General features: G+C 56.4%; 5 protein-coding genes across 5 annotated transcripts; 2 read left to right on the plus strand and 3 right to left on the minus strand.

The window, feature by feature from the left end:
• Positions 1 to 128: 128 nt before the first annotated feature.
• BJ171DRAFT_453887 (uncharacterized protein) lies at positions 129 to 1,257 on the minus strand. The gene is made up of 2 exons (XM_053108231.1): positions 1,142 to 1,257; positions 129 to 904 (listed from the first exon to the last, which is right to left on the minus strand). Exons 1-2 carry the CDS (start codon positions 1,230 to 1,232, stop codon positions 258 to 260), a joined length of 738 nt encoding a protein of 245 aa, XP_052971801.1. The 5' UTR covers positions 1,233 to 1,257; the 3' UTR covers positions 129 to 257.
• Positions 1,258 to 1,796: 539 nt separating this feature from the next.
• On the minus strand, positions 1,797 to 8,204 carry BJ171DRAFT_6511 (CRM1 C terminal-domain-containing protein). Its single transcript, XM_053115801.1, has 21 exons — positions 7,913 to 8,204; positions 7,572 to 7,673; positions 7,367 to 7,439; positions 7,176 to 7,282; positions 6,965 to 7,080; positions 6,510 to 6,744; positions 6,149 to 6,299; positions 5,945 to 6,042; positions 5,693 to 5,812; positions 5,391 to 5,567; positions 5,150 to 5,311; positions 4,718 to 5,003; positions 4,448 to 4,599; positions 4,182 to 4,286; positions 3,853 to 4,066; positions 3,443 to 3,672; positions 3,158 to 3,305; positions 2,815 to 3,045; positions 2,385 to 2,656; positions 2,140 to 2,261; positions 1,797 to 1,951 (listed from the first exon to the last, which is right to left on the minus strand). The coding sequence occupies exons 1-21, from the start codon at positions 8,000 to 8,002 to the stop codon at positions 1,927 to 1,929; spliced, it is 3,216 nt and encodes a 1,071-aa protein (XP_052971802.1). The 5' UTR covers positions 8,003 to 8,204; the 3' UTR covers positions 1,797 to 1,926.
• A 1,270-nt stretch (positions 8,205 to 9,474) lies between these two features.
• Positions 9,475 to 11,073, plus strand: BJ171DRAFT_484855 (ribosomal protein L11). Its single transcript, XM_053109047.1, has 5 exons — positions 9,475 to 9,561; positions 10,158 to 10,231; positions 10,327 to 10,507; positions 10,656 to 10,837; positions 10,952 to 11,073. Exons 1-5 carry the CDS (start codon positions 9,525 to 9,527, stop codon positions 10,973 to 10,975), a joined length of 498 nt encoding a protein of 165 aa, XP_052971803.1. The 5' UTR covers positions 9,475 to 9,524; the 3' UTR covers positions 10,976 to 11,073.
• Positions 11,074 to 11,360: 287 nt separating this feature from the next.
• Positions 11,361 to 14,691, plus strand: BJ171DRAFT_594748 (chaperonin Cpn60/TCP-1 family). The gene is made up of 10 exons (XM_053114543.1): positions 11,361 to 11,601; positions 11,802 to 11,854; positions 12,034 to 12,123; positions 12,230 to 12,338; positions 12,618 to 12,760; positions 12,956 to 13,216; positions 13,357 to 13,593; positions 13,714 to 14,187; positions 14,349 to 14,462; positions 14,569 to 14,691. Exons 1-10 carry the CDS (start codon positions 11,496 to 11,498, stop codon positions 14,581 to 14,583), a joined length of 1,602 nt encoding a protein of 533 aa, XP_052971804.1. The 5' UTR covers positions 11,361 to 11,495; the 3' UTR covers positions 14,584 to 14,691.
• Positions 14,692 to 18,178, minus strand: BJ171DRAFT_484859 (GLE1-like protein-domain-containing protein). Its single transcript, XM_053109048.1, has 11 exons — positions 17,952 to 18,178; positions 17,553 to 17,668; positions 17,400 to 17,460; positions 16,985 to 17,329; positions 16,794 to 16,847; positions 16,546 to 16,677; positions 16,275 to 16,367; positions 15,941 to 16,105; positions 15,659 to 15,800; positions 15,342 to 15,445; positions 14,692 to 15,113 (listed from the first exon to the last, which is right to left on the minus strand). The coding sequence occupies exons 1-11, from the start codon at positions 18,162 to 18,164 to the stop codon at positions 14,922 to 14,924; spliced, it is 1,617 nt and encodes a 538-aa protein (XP_052971805.1). The 5' UTR covers positions 18,165 to 18,178; the 3' UTR covers positions 14,692 to 14,921.
• Positions 18,179 to 18,671: the final 493 nt, after the last annotated feature.

The raw sequence follows: 18,671 nt of genomic DNA on the forward strand, positions 1-18,671 counted from the left end.
GCAATCCAGCCTCGAATGACTCCGACGATACGCATATGTCCCACGACGTTTCGTTGACGATCGTGGGAGAAGATGGGTCAGCCCCGAGAAGAAAGTGGCCAGCGAGGACCTTTACAGAGGCGGGAGATGGTTGGCTAGTCTGTGGTTTATTGCATGCGAATGTGGGGCCTGCTGGCGGTGGACGGAGTCGCTTGCCTGTCCCAGGCCGATCCCGGGCAGAGACAAGAGATAGAGGGAGGGGGAAGAGAGGGATGCACTCACGACGACTCAGCGGCAGCAGGATCGAGGTTCTTTTCGTGCTGCTGTAGCGAGAGGATCAGGGTCGAGGGTGCTGTGTTGAGGGTGCTGACCAGGCTCTGGGCAGGATAGCTCAGAAGCCCAACAATCTCGGCACGCAGATGGCTCAGGCCAGGCAGAGTCTTGACATGGTTCAGCTGATCGAGCGACAGTGCGGTGGTCTCGAGCTTGCCGCCGACAACGAGGATGCTGTCCTTGAACTTATCGGCGAGGGTCATGAATTCGGCCGTGAGTCTGGGTCGCTCGGATTCGGCGACGTTGGAGGAGGCAACACAGCACTGTCCCGTAAACAGACTTCGCAGCTCGAGCAGGGCTGGGTTCCCAGACTCAGCAGCAGCAGCCTTGATGGCGGCCGAGAACACGCCATTGCGGGCCATGGTTAGATCGAAGCCTTGTTTCTTGAACTGTCGCTTCAGCTCGGCATACTCGGACGCGGAGGGGTTGAAGACGTTGAAGACAAAGAAGGTTGGCTGGGCGAGGATTTCCGAGTAGAACTCGAAGAGAAACGTTCGGCGTTCGTCAAGAGGCACACCGCGGCGGCTTCGCGGGGGATTCTGTTCGACATATCGAGCTCGTTCGGGAGTCAGGACACCCTTGTGTGTGGCATCTGAGGCAGCAGAGTCTGGCGTTAGAGCCGGAATGTGTCTGAAACGAATAATCGCACCACAGAGAGAAGCAGCAGCGTCACGTCGCTGCAGCGCAGCGATTGATCGAGTCCGCGGGCATCAAGATCGATCCCGGACGGCAACGCCTGTCGGATTCTGCTTGGTGATCGTGGAGCTTGGAGCGAAGCCTCATGACGACGAACGGGACAACCGGCTCGGCTAGCACAGGGACAACTCACATGCACGGATTGGGATATGGCGCACGCCCGAGGCCGAGAGAGCGGGCTGGATGGCAAGCGCCAGTGGACGCAGCGATCGGATGAGCGACATGATGCACGAGAGGCCCGGTGACGACAGAGTCAGGCAGAGCCAAGACAATTTTTCGTTTTCAGATCGCACGCGGCTCGAGGGCGGCTGGAGCCAGCTTTTTTCTTGTGTTGCACAAGACGATCTCAGGCGAGAACCGCGACGGCGTTCTCGGCAGGCCGGGCGAGAACATGGCGGTGGGAAACCAAAGGAGCGGAGGTCATGGATGGCTGCAGCAGAGCAGGAATGCCGGTCGCCGGCCATGCAGACGGAGAGATGTCCGCAAGCCCAACCCGGCCCTGGGACGGGTGAGCACCAGCGATCAAATTGGCTTGGTTTTTTTTCGGATCTCTGTTGCTGGCAACGACCACAATATCAGATCACTTGGAGTCAAGCTGTCTGGTAGACGGGCGTGTTGGTGGAAGGGTGAAGCAAATGAAAAGAGCCCTGCAGGCTGAGGAATCGAGTATGGAAAAACAAATAGCAGAACGAAAGGACAGAAAGCGGGGGCACGGGGGGGGGCGGGTTTGGGGGGCAGGCCTCGCAGCGCGGGCAACAGGCACCTCAAAGCGCCAGCCATCCCAGCCAGAGCTGCCGATGCTGAATCTCAAGAAAGAGGCGCCGTATATAGCAGTCGGCACTTCTACGAAAAAAGGCGACACCAAAGGCCGGCGGACACGGGCGCGCGGCAATCCAAATGTGGGGAGTTGAGGGGAGCTTAGTCGGTCATGCCGTCGTCGGGGCTAATACGGAGCGGGAAGGTCAAAGTCAGTTGACTGGTAGCAGCGGCGATCCGAGCGACAAGCCCACACTCTCTGTGAATCGGATGCGGATTCCTTCACGCTGTGCAAGCCGGGGTCAAATCCGGGCGACAGATGAATGGGCCGGGCTGTCGTTGTTGCGATGTCCTTGTCAAGGACGAAGAACTCACCGATCGTGAGGCTTGACCATGCCCGGAATCCGCAGGGCCGCATCCATCTCCTCCTTCTTCTTGATGGCCATCTCGGCCTCGCGCTCTTCCAAAAACAGCTCACTGTTGTCCCCTTGGAATTCCTGTTGGACCACGGTTTCGGTGAGCAATGCGTGTGAGCTGCGAGCCAGCGCATGGCACAAACGAATACGATCGTGCAATCCAGCATCCACGTTCAGTCCGGATGCGCGGCACCCTCAACTTGCCTTCAGCGTGATGAGGAAGTCTCTGACATGGCCCTTGAAGAGGTTGTGGTCCTTGTCAGTCGAGAAGAATCCAATGACGAATTGGCGGACTTGGACGGGCTGGACGTGGGTGAAGGCGCCCTGAAGCAGATTGCTGACAAACTCAGAGACGAATTCCTGGTTAGTCATGTTGGGGTTGGCAACCTGAGCTGGGTTGAAGAGCGGCGCGGTAATGACGTTGGTATCGACGAACTGGAACATGTTCATCAAGATCAGAGTCTGAGTTTTGAATCCTGGAAATCAAGGTGGCAAAAGTTGGGGGCGAGAGCAAGTACGGTCAGTTTAAGCAGCGGTCGGTGATAGGAACAGATCGCAAGCCACAAGGCCGCGCATCTGGACTTGGACAGCTCGTAAACTTGGCCATGCGTTCTGCAGTGTCATGCAAGCCTACCAGACTTGTGCATGGTATTAGTCAGGACAAAGAAGACGTCCTGCATGATGTTGATGTAGTAGCTCTGGAAGAAGGCATTTGAGATGGCCTTGTCGGTCTTGGCAAAGTTGAGCAACAGCTCGAGCATGATGGTAAGGCCGGTTTCGGAAATATCGCGCATGGTGTGCTTGAAGGCCCATGTGACACTGTCCATGAAAAGCTTGAACTGCGGGCCGGCCAGCTGCAACAGGGCTACGACGGAGATCGCGGCGATGTGCGCCAGTGCGTCAGCACATCGACAACGAAAGCAAACGAGGAACGATACCATGCCTCACACCAGGGCAGCCCACACATATATACAAACCTGGGAAGCAGTTGGCATTGATGACTTGCAAGAGTCTGAAAAACGACACACGGTGCTCTGGGAACTCCTCAAAGTTGGTGTTGATCATGTTGAGAGTGCATTCGAATACAGCTTCGAAGATCGGGAACACGCGATCGGTCATCAAAGTCTGGAGACGGCATTGGCTCATGATCAGAAGGCGAAGCGATTTGGACAGGGCCTCTCTGCACATGGTGCAAAAACAAAGGGCATGAAGATCATCCAGCGGGAAGGTAGTCCGCCGAGCGAGGGTCGGGGAATACTTGCCTGGAGACGGGCGACAATGCTGGCCATCACACTGAGCACCTCGGCATCACGGGCTGGGGGAGCACCGCGGGCATAGTCACCGAGGATAGTCTCAAGCAGGGGAGGAATCAAATCACGGTTGACGGCCTCCAGATCATCGGCCTTGTTGACAAAGATCTCAATCAACTTCAAGACCTCCTTCTTGATGGTACGATATCCACGGACACGGGGGGTATGAGTGGCAATCGGGCCTGTCGAGAAGGTGAGCAGCGCGGGGCAACGGTCAGCAACAGCAACAGCAACAGCAACAGCAACAGCAACAGCAACAGCAACAGCAACAGCAACAGCAACAGCAACAGCAACAGCAACAGCAACAGCAACAGCAACAGCAACAGCAACAGCAACAGCAACAGCAGCGACGGCATGCGTACCCTGAGTCGTGACCGCCTCAGAAATAATCTCGCTGACGGCCTTGTACAGCCCAAGAAGGTCCATGTAGAGTCGTCCCATTTGGTTGTAGAAGAGCGGGCCGACAGCAGTGCAAGCAGAGACGTTGGTCTTGAGGATGTTGGCAAGGATTTTGACGTTGCTTGGGTCGTTGAGGACATCGACATTCTGGGCAGCCTGCGACATGATTGTGTCCCACTGCAAAGTTGGTAGCCATAGTGTCAGATTCACCAATTCCAGACTCGGCATGTTGATGGCGGTGGATGCCCAGGGTACGCTACATGGGCGAGCGGCGCTATAGCGAGCTGCTTACCGCCTGGTTGGGGATCTCCATGTACTTGATCATGAGACGTTCGGCCGCGGCCTTGTTGGTTTGCGCAGAGATCATATGGCCCACAGCTTCGTAGAAAGTATGAACCTGGGAGACCGAAGCGAGATGGGGAGTGCAGCGGCGCCACGGGACGTGAGTGCAAGTGCTAGGACAGCTGTGCGCGAGCGAGGCGGCCGACGATTCCGAAACAGGGAAGATACCCGGGATTGTAACGACACGAGCCGGCCAAGGCTGACGACAAGGCTCACCTGCTGGGGCTGCAGATCCGAAGTAATCTGGTTGGTGGTGGCGATGATTTCCTCGATATAGGGCATGATCTCGCCGGCCTGCTGCATCACAAAGTGACGCTTGCACTTCTGAGCGATTTTGATGAAGGTATCACACGCCATGTCCTGGACACCTGCAAAACGGGGGGGTGTTGGTGTTGGAAGAGGTCAGCGAGAAACTCGACACCGTGCTGCTACTGATGCGCTTTGTGGCGGACGGTGCAGGAGGCCGGGGAAGTGTCGCTACGCTACCTTCATGAAGCTCGTGCATGAACTCAAAGAGCTTGTTGACCACAGTCTTGAGGAATTTCCAGTGGGCCTTCAGGAACCGGGGGTACTGACCAACCACGTACATGATGTTGGAAGCCACGACGGCCTTGTTGTCCTTACCGCGCTTCATCTCGCAGAGAACAAGCAAATCCTTGATGACGGTCACCAGGAATCGCTTTTCGGTCTCTTCGTTCATGGCGCCACTGATCGAGCCAATGGCCCAGCAGAGGGTGTTGAGGTTATCCCATGACCACTCAGAGCCATCCATCTATAATCGAGTTGTTGACGAAGGTGCGACAGAGTGAGCGTGCCAAGCGCGATCTCAAGCGGACACAGAAGTCGACATTCGGACTATGGTCTTGGATGACGAAAACATAGGCTGCTCCTATCGAGTCAAAGGTTCTCGGAACCTACCTGTCGAGAAAGCTTCTCGGTCATGATGCCCTCGGTATCCTCAACATCAAGATGGGTCAAATACACGAGGACCTCTCGCATGCTCTTGTAGAGAACAATGGTGTCGCTCTCTTTTACAAACTCGCGGACAATCTCGCCTTCGTCATTTTCGACGATAAGAACCTGTGCAAAAGAGGGGGGGACATATGTTAGTTGACGGGCATTGTACGTTGGCTCATGCTGGCGCCGGGTAGAAACGTACCTCCTCGGGTCGGACCATACGCTCAATCATAACGACACGAAGGCTTGATAGAACACTCTGGTAGATGTGTTTGCGCAATCCGATGGCAGCTCCAGTGGCCATGCCGCCATAAGAGAGGTTCAGTAGCGGTACGTCTGCGTGAGGGATGTTCTGGATTTCATCGTAGAGCTCGGCGACCTGAGCGGTTGGGATGAGTAGGGTAAATATGGACAGGCCGTGATCAACAACAGTGGGATCGATGGGACTGAAAGCATCCTACGATCCGACAATACCGTGTCCAACAGCAGCAGTAGCAGACATACCAGCTTAGCCCAGTATTCCAAGCAAATCTTGAAGATCTCTCTCTCCTTGACGCGAGAGATGTTGATGAGGTAGATGTGGGCATCGATCAAGTCCGTCTTGTCGGCCTCCTTTTCGACACTCTGAGGATATCAAAACGGATTGGGCATGCAAAGTCATTCCAAGGTGAATTCTAAGCAGTTTTCCAAGGTGAATTCCAAGGTACCTGCTCGGTTGGCCCTTGACTGCATCCACGGTTGGAGAAGCTCCCTTACCTTCAAATGGACAGTGAAAAACTGGCAGAGGAACATGGCCAGGTTCTGGATGTAGTTTTGATCTTCGTCTGTAGAGTCTTCCCAAATGGGCACAAGGTCTGGCCGAGATATCGAATAGCAGTGAGCAACGACTTGCAGTGGCGCGCAACAGTGTGCAGCAACGAGCGAATCAATTCCAGCACTCTGGGCGAGCTGAGCACTCACCGGTGTTGGGAGGAAACACCTGTCTAATCGACGACATGACCATATGGAAGAGCACGACAAAGTTTTCAGAGTACTCCGGGCCAACTTGCAGACTGCCGATTTCGGTCATGCACTTGAGAGTGACATTTCGGAACTGAGGGACTCCCAAAAACTGGAGAGTGAAGAGGTAAGCGAGTCAGCGACGGCGCGCACTGTGGCAAGGCACAAAAGCATGGCGCGAATGCGATTACAGTGGGCGACCAGAGCATATGCACCACGGATTGAGCAAGAAGCGTGTGCCGATATAGCATCTGCGCACTTCGGCACAATGGATCACAGGGAGCACCCTGAAGAGAAAGCAGGAGACGGATTGGATACGTACGCGGCTATGAAGCACAGTGATCAAGGGAGTCTCAAAGATATATCCGAGGGGAATCCAGTTCAAAAATCGCAGAAGGGTCTCGAGTGTGGCGCTGATCAAGCTGGGCTTCTGAGCCTTCTCCAGAATCTCGTAGCAGAGCTGGTAGATTTCGGAAAACTCGCCACACATTTGGTTCTTGAGATTCTTTGTCTTTTGCTGGGTCATTTGCTCGTTGGAGAAGTCGAAAATCTCCTCGCTGGCGACACAATTGCGACATAATTGAGACATAATTGCGACAGACAGAGAGCGGCGCCGTCATGGGCAGCATGCCATCCGAAATTAATCGGGATATGTGTGGGTTTCATGAACGGAGCAGACGCATTGACAGTGCGCGGCACACAATCATGGGCATGGATTGGCGGCAATCCGTCGAGAAAGGCGGATGGCTGGCAGAAACACCGCAAACCAGCTCTCACCTGAGGAGTTTCAGAATGCTCATGTTGTTTTCGCAAAGGGCCAGGTTACTCTTGCTCGAGTTGACGATTTCGGGGATGAAGGTGGGCCAGTTGTGGGGCCACTCTTGCTTCAGGATCTAAGGAGGTCGCGAGGAGCCAGGCGATCAGCCTCTGTCGCTCACAGGACAGTCGACGCTCAGACGGCGCAACGACGGTGTCAACTCAACGTTACCTGGACCAGCACAAAGTTCAGCTTTCGCAGGAGCGGCTTCTGCTTCTCGAGCGTAGCCTCATCAGACGACGACTTGATGATGAATGCCACAATGTAGTTCTTGATGCCTATGGCGACGGTGCAAGTGGTCAGTTCCAGGTTCGACCCTCAGCCCCGGCATCGATGGCTCAGACGCCACCACAGAGACTTACCCTCGCGCTGCTCCGGAGGCAGGGCCTTCCACATCGTCCCGATCAGGGTCTCGAGAATCTGCAAGGCGATGAACTAGAAGCAGAGAGCCTCGATGAGTGAGATTGCGACAAAGCCTGCACATGGTAAGCAGATGTCACATGGGACGCCAGCGGACGCATTCTATCGCTGGCCAGCACAATCGGTTCCGATCGAGTCCGGGCATACCTTGGTCTCGGTCAGGGTCGACTTTTCGAGGATACCATCGACACGGCTCCAAGCATCGGGGTGTTCCTTGAACTGGGTGAGAACTTTGTTGGCTTGTTGTTGCTGGCGGATGAGCAGGTTGTCGATGAGAATCGAAGGTCGAGGGAGGGGAGCAGCAGCGCGGCGCTGCCTCAGGGCATAGGGCAACGTGATGTATCGTCGGGGAGGTGGTCCGTGCTCACAGGCAGATGATCGAAGCAAATGCCGTGGACGGTTCGGACGTTGTCGGATGTTCGCACCCAAGCGGGATACGAAAGCGATGATGCAAGTGGATATGCCCGACGGGCAAAAGCGTGCTTTACCTCTACACCCTTCCCCGCAAAGAAAGCGTGGACGACTTTGTCGAGCAGAGCGATATCCAATTCGTTTCGAAAGTCCAAGATAGCCTCCATGTCAACGATCTGGGAGCGTCTGGGATTTATTGAATCCGTCCAGTATCAAGCAGGGTTGATGTCAGTTGGACGTCCATCGCAGAGGGAGTGGTGGGCAGTGCAGCGGCAGGCGAACCAGATCAGGAAGGAAATCGGGTGACGCTGGGGGGGGGGCAAATGTACGCCGCAGCGGTCCGGGCTGATGGCGACGGCTGGCCTGCGATCGAAACATAGCTAGCGCTTGCACCGCACGCCAGCCGCCTATCGTCGGGAACACGGTGGCGGCACGATCTGGCCGGACGAGCTGGCCTGGTCGGTTGGCGGCGCTGCAGGCCCGATCCCAGCATCCGTCTGAGGCAAGGGTGGATATGCTGGGCGGTGGAGGGGGAAGGGGCGAGGCCGACCGGCAGAGCGGGGCGGCAATGTTCAGGAAGCAGGGGGCTCGGTGCTGGGTAGCGGTGGACTCGAGTACGTACCCGTCAGTGTTGGCTGGTTGGTGAGGGTGTGGTCCAAGGCCGTCAGGAATGCCGACGAAAGAAAAGCGACGAAAAGCTGAGATCCTGCTGGGCACAGACTGGGCAGGCAGAGCGAGGGCCAGCGGCGGGATCATGGCCAATTTCTGCTAAATGCGGAAATAGTGGGGCCGGACTGTGCGGGCAGCCTGGACACGGGCGTGGCTTGGAGTGGCTTGGCGCTGGACGACAGCGCAAGGCCCGATGCATCGGCCCAGCACCATGTCCATCGCATTCGACACCCACCCCGGCTCGACAGCGCCCGGCCTCAACAGCACGAACAGTCCAAGGACACACGGCGGAGCCGGAAAAATGAAAGACAGAGCTGTAGCGGGCTGCTTGTCCCCACATCATGCAGGCATGTCCGTGAAGCGGTTCACTCCAGTTTGCAAATCCATTCCCCGCGCCCTGGATGCCAGGATGGGCTCGTTCTCGGGAGGTTTTGAAAACCATAGTGCAGTCGGGACTGAGCCAAAGATCGAATCCACTTGCTCTCTGCCGCGTGCGATGTACGCGGATTTGACGAGACTCACGTAGTGTATCCAAGAGCTAGCGATGGTAAACCTGTGAGAATGGGCGAATATGATCTGGATGGGGTGATATTGGCTCGCATGAAGCGGCGCATATCGCTGACGAACAAAGCTGCACCATAGCTACGGATAGGCCCTTTGTAGTCAGTTGCGGCCGAGCCAAATGGCGTGCCAGTTCATAGTAGCTCGATCCAAAACTCATCTTCATCACCGATGCATGCACATAGAATACATACATTCATACACATAATCGCACATACATCCACATACTCATACGCACACACATACACATGCGCATCCAGTGCATGCTGGGCCGTGTCCTCACCCGCATCGCCGCGTGGGAATGGCGAGGGTGTGTGTGTGTGTGTGTGTGTGTGTGTGTGGTACCACGTGATGCTTCGGGTTGGCGCAGGGTTATTGTCGCTGGTCGAGTGCAATTCCCTTGGACTCTCCTTCCGTTTTTCCAACGTCTTATTGTTAGGCCGGAACCCTTTATTCAAAATGCCTCCCAAGTTTGACGCCAACGAAATCAAGACTGGTACGTTGTGCGGTCGCGGATAGATGGATGGATGAATGGATGGATGGATAGATGGATGGATGGATGGATGGACAAGCGACGAGCCAACAGACGGATCAACGCCTCGGTGGACCAACGGATACGACATTGCCGGGCGGACAGCAACAACCGATTCGGAGCTTTCGGCCCGCTCGGACCGAGCGACCTCGGCGAAATCGAGAATACGGTCCTCAAAGGACCGGGCTGTGTGACTGCAATTGGTGGTATCGTTCAGCTGTCGCCGATCTGCCCAATATCGGCTTCCCCGCGCCGGACATACCAGTCTCGACGCTTGACGAACATCCCTTGGACCCAGCACAACAGCACTGGACAGAGGGAACGGCTCAATTCACGGAGCTCTGACTCCATATCGGCGGTCTGGTGACGGATCGAAGGGATGCGTTCCATTCCCGACCCCCAAGCAATGCTCGATCATGTTCGCTTGGATTCACGGTTCCGGCGACCCACCTCGAAGACCATCGCTGTCCATCCGTCCTCCCTCCACGGACGTGTGCTGAAATCAGAATCTAATCATTCCCCGATCATGCCCACGTTTCTGTGAACTTGGCGGCAAACAGTCGCCCTCCGTGTTACCGGTGGTGAAGTCGCTGGTGGTTCTGCTCTTGCCCCCAAGATCGGTCCCCTCGGTCTGGTTCGTATCGCGAGAACGCAAAGCGACCCGTTTTGCAGCGTGCTCTCCCCTCGTCGCCATCGTCCCGATGACTGATGTTGTTTTGTGCGCAACAGTCCCCCAAGAAGGTCGGAGAAGACATCGCCAAGGCCACCCAGGAATGGAAGGGTCTCCGCATCACCGTCAAGCTGATCATCCAGAACCGTCAGGCTGCCATCGAGGTCGTTCCCTCTGCCTCTTCTCTTGTCATCAAGGCCCTCAAGGAGCCCCCGCGTGACAAGAAGAAGGAGAAGAACAGTACGTAGCTTTTTTACTCTAATGTGGCAAAAATGACATGCGGCAGTCCATCGACATGCAGCCGTGCAGATTCAACCGCAGACGATGGCGATCCTGTGACGCTCGAGTGTCTGTACTCACCTTCCTGGCTGACCACTCGGTTCTGCAGTCAAGCACAACGGCAACCTCGCTCTCAACGATATCGTTGAGATCGCCCGCAAGATGCGCCACAAGTCCCTGGCCAAGGACCTCGCCGGCACCGTCCGTGAGATCCTCGGCACCGCCTTCTCTGTTGGCTGCACCGTCGACGGCCAGTCCCCCCAGGATGTCAGCGAGAAGGTTGCCTCTGGAGTAAGTTGTCGGCGCTACTCATCCATCTATCATCCCCCTTTCAAGCTTGCGCGCTGATAGCTAATCGAGCCCGCCGTACTATCCTCTCTGATCCTTCCACTTTCTGTCCTGCAGGAGATCGAGATCCCCGAGAACTAGATGCACTGTTCATATCGCTAGGACGCAAATATAAAGGGATTCTGAAATAACATTTGTTGCGCTCTCCCAGCCCAATAACATTTGTTGATGCCTCTGTCCATGTCCATTCTCTGCTCTTGGCTGTCCGTCCGCTCGGTTCGCCCCAGATGCGTGTCCCATCATCTCTATTTCCGTCTCTGCTTCTCCGCACCTCCTCCCCCTTGCATCCTCGAGAGCCCATGTCGTCTCCCATCTCGGCTGCGTTCCTGTGGTCGCCAAACCCCAGCGCCAAACCCCAGCGCCAGCCACACCGTGCGCAGCACCCGTTGGCTGGCTTGGCTGCCTCGCCGGATCGAGCCAGCCATGTCGTCCGCCGATGCCCGTTTTGGTCCAGGGTCGCCCGACCCAAAAAGACAAAGGAGGATCTCGACAGTCTCGGCTTCGTCTTGCACTAGCAGTCCTCCCGATCGACCCCCCCCCGGCCGCTGCTCTTGCCCATCTCGCCTTGGCACCTGCCTTCATTCCGTCTCCGTCTGTGATCATGTCTCCCTCGGCTCCAGCTTCAGCTTCGGCTCCGGCCACCAAGCAGTTCCAAGACAAGGAAAAGCCCGCCAACGTCAGATCCAGCAACATCGTCGCTGCCAAAGGTAGGCGGCCGTCCAGTGCCTCCGATCGCTCGACACGACGGCGACTTGCAGCCAGCCCGATTGCAAGCGACTCCGCTGTCCCATTTCGACCCGATCCGGGCATCTCGTTCCAATCGCCCGCATCCATGAGCCTGGGCTCGGCCTCCGCCTGGCACGATGGTGCTAACCCAGACACATTCATCCCCCCCTTCTCTTTGCAGCCGTTGCCGATGCCGTCCGCACTAGCTTGGGCCCCAGAGGCATGGATAAGATGGTAGGCGCTTGCTGCCCGGCGATCGTGAGGCGATCTGCTGCAATCCGCCTCGGTGCTTCTTCCGATCCGTGCCTGTTCACTCGGTTTCGTATTTGCACTCGGATCTGATCTCTGGCATGCCTCTCTCCTCCCCTCCGCCTCGGCTGTCGTCGCATCTGGTTCCCGATCGCACGGTCAAGATCCAAACCGGCACTGGCGAAGTTATCATCAGCAATGACGGCGCCACCATCTTGAAGCACATGTCTGTTCTCCATCCCGCTGCCAAGATGGTACTGTTTCCTCGGCACCAATGAATCGCTGGGCTGGCTTGCATGAGGCGAAGCCTCTTCTCGTCCACTGCCTCCGTGATCCGCTCACCCTGTCGCTCGTTTCTAGCTGGTCGACCTGTCCGCTGCTCAGGACGTTGAGGCTGGCGATGGCACTACCTCTGTCGTTGTCCTCGCCGGCAGTCTCTTGAACGCTTGCGAGAAGCTCTTGGAGAAGGGTAAAGCTCGTCTGAACCAGCGCCCCTACCGTGATTCATCCTGCCTCGCTTCAGCTTTCCCGCCCAAAGAATTCCCTCATATGGCGCTCTCTGGTCGATCTCAGCTCCTGGGTGCTTTGCTGTCGGCCTTGGCTGCCATCTCCTCGTCCTCTGACCAGCATTCGTTTCCTCACCCCCCCCTCCAAGCCCCACTCCTCTGGTGCATTCATATGATCATTTGCATCCAAGATGCTCCCAACCCGCATTTAACCCCCACTTTTTTTCATGTCCTATCGGCAGGTATCCATCCCACGACCATCGCCGAGTCCTTCCAGCGAGCTGCCCAGAAGACCACCGAGTTCCTCACCGAGATGTCGACGAAGCTTGCCCTGACTGATCGCGAATCGCTGCTCAAGAGCGCCAGCACTTCATTAAACTCAAAGGTATAGTCGCATCACAGGTCGTCGGCAGCGCACGTCCGGCCGCTCGATCGTCAGAGGCGTCGCGGACACGCTGCAGTGTCGCAGCCGACCGGCTCCAGTCGTGATCGCTCAGTTGCTGCTGCTGGATGGCTTTGCCCTGCTCCTGATCGTGTCCTAATAACTCTCTCAATGTCTTTGCTGACTCCCCCCCCAAAGATTGTCTCGCAATATTCGACCCTCCTGTCGCCCATTGCTGTCGACAGTGTCCTTAGCGTCATCGATCCCCTCACGGCCACCAACGTTGATCTGCGCGATATCCGCCTGGTCAAGAAGGTCGGAGGCACCATCGATGATACACAGCTGGTCGACGGCCTGATCTTGACCCAGAATGCTGTCAAGAGCGCCGGTGGTCCCACCCGCGTCGAGAAGGCCAAGATTGCCCTCGTCCAGTTCCAGCTCTCGGCCCCCAAGCCCGATGTGAGTGGTTCTGCCAATGCTATCTCCCACAGGAGACCTGAAACCGCAACGGCTCAATGTGTCCTCGTTCTCACCCGAGCTACTCACCCGAGCTACTCACCCGAGCCACTCACTTTTGGCCCTCATCCTTGACCAATCAGATGGACAACCAGATTGTCGTCAACGATTACCGGCAAATGGACAAGATTCTCAAGGAAGAGCGCCAGTATCTCCTCAGCATGTGCAAGACCATCAAGAAGGCCGGCTGCAACGTCATTTTTGTCCAAAAGTCCATTCTCCGCGATGCTGTGAACGATCTGTCGCTCCACTTCCTGGCCAAGCTGAAGGTCATGGTGATCAAGGACATTGAGCGCGACGAGGTCGAGTTCATCTGCAAGGTACGAGTCGTGGAGCCGTCTGCGTGAGGCAGTCTCAACGTGGCGAGTGTGCAGCTGGTAGCGGAATCAGCTTCCACCACCTTGCTAATCCCCGTTTCATTTGCTCTCGCACGGCTCTAGTCCACTGGATGCAAGCCCATTGCCGACATCGAGTCCTTCACCGAAGACAAGCTCGGCTCTGCTGATGTCGTCGAGGAGGTCGAGAGTGCCGGCGCCAAGGTCGTCAAGGTCAGCGGCGTCAAGGTCAGCGGCAAGACGGTCTCGGTTTTGATCCACGGCTCCAACCCCCTTGTTCTTGAAGAGGCCGAGCGTTCTCTCCACGATGCTCTCTGTGTCATTCGATGCCTTGTCAAGAAGAAGGCTCTGATCGCCGGCGGCGGTGCCCCCGAAATCGAGGCCTCCCGCCGTCTGTATGCCTACGCCAAGACGCTCAAGGGCATGGAGGCCTACTGCTTCGAAGCCTTTGCAGAGGCCCTGGAAATCATTCCCACCACTCTTGCTGAGAACGCGGGTCTGAACCCCATCAGCATCGTCACCGAGCTCCGAAATCGACACGCCAAGGGCGAAACAATGGCCGGCATCAACGTCCGCAAGGTAAGCGCCGCTGTCTTGTGCACATAGCTCGAGGTGCTGTTTTTCTCAGATGCCCGGATCACGGCGGTTATCCGAGACAACGACGCCTTCCCGCCACCCTCCACGACATCCCTCCATGGACATTTGGAGCAGAATCGCTGACGCTCTTTCCCGGACTTTAGGGTCTCATCACCAACATTCTTGAGGAAAACGTTGTGCAGCCGCTGCTCGTTTCCACCAGCGCCATCGAGCTTGCTGCCGAGACCGTCAAGATGATCATGAAGATTGATGACATTGTGAGTTGATTCTGCATCGTGTCTGCGCCCTTCTCCGCATACAGCCATCTCAAGCAGCCCCCTCTGCGTGGAATATGACTAACACACACATAATTGTGTTCTGCAGGTTACCGCTCGATAATCGTCTCGCCCGCTTGTCGCGCTGCCCATTAGACCTGCAGCGTCACCACATGCATAGCAGCACCGAGAACCCGTGTATGCAATACATCCAGCCACTGTATTGATGGAATTCTGCGTGTGTTGGTGTCTGCGCCTTCGCCTGGCGACCCATCGAGCAACTGACTGCGTTTTGGGGGTCGTTTGGGACTCTGTCCGTGCCGCATAGAGGCGGCACTCCGAGGCAATCTCACGCGTCTTCGGGGCATCACGGGCAATGGAATGGGTGGCTATATTGACAGGAGTTCGCAGGCGACTCTGGCCATGGCCGATCGATATATCCAACCAAGTCCGTCGGGGCATTTATGGATCCATGGTGCTGCCCTCTGGTTTGGCCACGGAGCCTCTCTTGGCGCAGTCCTCCAGGGTGATGTTGAGGCGGGTTGTGGCCGCCACGGCCTGGGCCGGGATTTGGGGAATGTATACCTCGATCATATACCGCATGATTTTGTTGGCCTGGGACTGGTATTCTGCCATAAAGGCATACCCGCCAATCTGTTTTGCAGAAAGAAGCAGGTTTGCATCAGACATCTTGCCCCCAAGGCAGAGCCAATCATCCACGAGCGACGAGCGACATGGCTTCAGACAGCACAGACGGCTATCGATCGACCGCCGGAGACCGCTCCTGTTGTCCCCGACGCTTTCACTTCAACGATACCGCCCCAAGTCGCACATGTCTGCTCCAAGAGAGCCTTCGCCGATCCACGTCGCTTTGGCGCTCACCTCCAAGAATGTCTGTAGGAACGTCGGAGTGAGTCGGCGTGGCTTGAGGTTCAGGATTCGGGCGAGCCATGTCCAGAGATAGCCAACGCCAAACGGATTCGGCACTGGGCACAATCGGCAGTGTGAGTCAGGTTGCGTCGGCAGTGTGTGCTGGTACAAGGTACACGATCCACTCTGACTGTACCCGCACCATGCGAATCGCCGCCACAAAGCTCCTTCGCGCAGCCCGGCGAAAAAACATAGCCAACGGGTTCGGCATGACCACCATTCAGTCACTGCGCTCGCTTGCAGAGCGATGTAGTGGCAAACGCACGTACCATCGGTCAACTGAACCAAAGCGAGGTAGAACGCCAGGATCCCGTTCATGCGCTCTCCGTACTGGATTTCGGTTTCGAGGGTTTCTCCATCCCCCGTGGGACGGAAGCCTGCCCTTTTTTGCCAGTCGGTGCTGGACTCGCTCTGTTTTCGGACCAGTTCGTAAAGTTCAGCGTCCATCCGATGGGCGACGACTGGCCTAGGGAGGCAATCTGCTGTGCTCGGTGGAACCAGATCGTTGACGCCGCATGTCCACCAGAGACTCGGACCATGAATAGGCTTACCGCAAGCTTGGGGTAGTACATCGGCACGACATATGAGCACCGCTTAATGAGCCGCCCCATTAGCAGCTCCACGAATTCCGGATGTTCCTTGCACAGCAAGAGACACACGCGGGCAATTGGAAAGGCCATCGAGTGCTTGACTGCAACTTCTTTTTCGGCTTGTAGCTGGGACGGGAATCAGATGCGGGGCCAGCACAAAGGAGTAAATGCTCTGGCTTTCCACCATAATGTCGAAAACAGCCATGATGTCGATAACAGCCACACACACTCGCTCTCCCATCACCATGCACGGGTCACATCGCTCTCTCAGCAGTTTGATGAAGATTCCAATTACCACAAACTGCTTGGCGGTGAAATCGAGAATATACTCGAGAGCATTGATGTTGATTGCCCTGGCCTCTGTGAACGCTCTGTCGATGGTTTTGCTCTGTGCATCAATCCAATCAGCAGCGACAGCCTTGTCAGTGGCTGGAGGCTTCAATTGGGAAACAGCACTCGAGAAGGCCACAATCATCTCTACGGTTCAAGCTGCACCATGCCTCACAGGTGTCGCACGACCACTGGGCTTTCGGGCACACGCCTTGCCAGTGCATCACTTGACTTACCACTTCGTTGACCTTAGCTCTCGAGTTCGTGACCTGGCCGACGGATCGAGTCACCATCATGCGCACCATAAAGATCTTGTTCTTGGCCTGGGCGTCAGCAAATGTCGCTGGCTTGGCCACTTTCTTGACATGCTACAACCAAAATGAGTTTAATGCCGTGCTAATGCTGCATCCGTGAGATGGCTGAGGTGCCTCATCCCCTGGCCAGGGCGCCAGCTGCCGGCCTGTGTTGCACAGCAGCATCATACCTCGGTCCTTTGTAGGCAGGCCGATGCCATTTTCCAAGCCGTCACAGTGGCAATCTAGGCAACAAAATCATCGTCAGAGTAGCTGATTGACCGACACGACCCAACCATCGTCCCTTTCCTCCTCCTGCAAGTAACGGTCGTGTGCTTATCCCCAGCAAGCACCAAAGGCACGGACATGGCATAATACATACCACACTGGACTCTGAGTGAGGGCCTTGGGCAGGAACAATCGGTCCGGCCATCTTGGCTTGCTCAGCGTCGGCCTTTTGCTTTGCCTCTGCTACAGCTTTGGCCGCTGCCTCCGCCTTCTGCCGCTCCTGTAGTTCCTTCTCCTTGGCTTTCGCTTCGGCGGCAGCCTGCTCGGCTTCCTTCTTTCTCGTCAGTTCCTCTTGCTCCTTTCGTTTGGCCTCCTCCAGAGCTTGTCTTTCCGCCTCCTCTTTCTTTTTCCGAGCCTCTTCTTCAGCCCTGAGCTTTGCTGCTGCTTCTTGTTCGCGGAGATCAAGCTCGCGCAGCTTCTTGATAGCGGTGTCAAGGCTCTGTCGATGGGGATCGCACTTGATCAGCGCACACCGAATATTTTGCTTGCCGCGAGCCGAGAATACTCACCATCTGAGTCAAACTCTGCTGCTTCGAGACAAACGAGCTATACTCATTCCGCTTGGCAGTCCTAGTGTGGCGGTAGACACACGTTATTCACTTGCATGCATCGCGCATCGATTTGCTTGTCGGCACGCTTGCACGATCATCACAAGACCCTACATTTTGGACCGAATCTGATCCACAGCTTTGCTCTTGTCGGGACTTGAAGTAATTGGCGCCGAACAAGCTGCCTCGATCTGCTGCGTAAGCTGCTGTCGGGTTTCCGTGATGCCCATCTGCTTGAACACCAACCAAAGACGAAGCAATAGCGGAAAGTTGCTCAATAACGGCGACACCAGCAACAACTACGCCAATATCGGTCATGGCCATGTCGATGATACCAAAGCTCGCGAGTCCGACTAGGGTTGAATCAAATCTACGCCAGATGTCCATCCGGTGTCCATAATATACGTCCATCACAAACCGACCCCCCCCCGCATCACTACATGCTCGGTAAACAGTCAACTTCTCCCCATCTCGCGGTGTCCCAGATGGTGAGCAGCGCGGCGCTTGTCGAACCTGATGAAGGTGCTCCAGCAAATCTTGGATTTCTCGTCGTGGGTGAGGAGCCTGGGCACCAAGCACGACATCTCGAATCCCAGTTGGATCGTCCGACGAAATCATGGCGCTGCTACCGAGACTATCGACCGAATCGATCGAGTCGTTGGATTCTGAGAGTTGGGGCTCTGGTCTTCCAGGGCCGATTTTGGGGAGCAGTTCGCTTAGGGTCATGGACTCGTCCGTTTTCTCGTTGATAGGATCGAGTGTGTCTTTATCAGGCTTCAGAAAGGCGGGAGCTCGAATACCAAGTGAGGGACTCAGCGATTCGCCACCGATGGATAGTGCGCTTTCGTCGGGATCCAGCGGTGCGCCAGTAATGCTCCGGTATGCCCGCACTGGCGAGTTGGGACTGAAGGTCTGCCTCATCTTGGGAGGAGGCATGATCCTTGACCGAAGCGGCGGGTCGGCTCTTGAGACCGGCGAGACCATACCAAGCGCACGAGTTCGTGGTGGCGATGGGCCCGGCTTTGGCGATTTGTGGCCCGACAACGGAGCCGCTGGGGCAACGATGACGGCTTCTGCCGACGGGCTCGCTGAGGCATCCAACGGCTGCCTGGGGCTCGTTTTCAAGGCGGCGGTCTCTCGAGATCCAGAACCAAGGCCGTTCGAGGCGGCTGTCCTGATTCTGCTCTGGAGGCTCCGGGCAATCCCGCCAGCAGTGTTGCCGAGCTGGGGAAT

This window comes from Polychytrium aggregatum (assembly GCF_025602895.1).
Source record: "Polychytrium aggregatum strain JEL109 chromosome Unknown BJ171scaffold_1, whole genome shotgun sequence".
Classification (NCBI taxonomy): domain Eukaryota; kingdom Fungi; phylum Chytridiomycota; class Chytridiomycetes; order Polychytriales; genus Polychytrium; species Polychytrium aggregatum.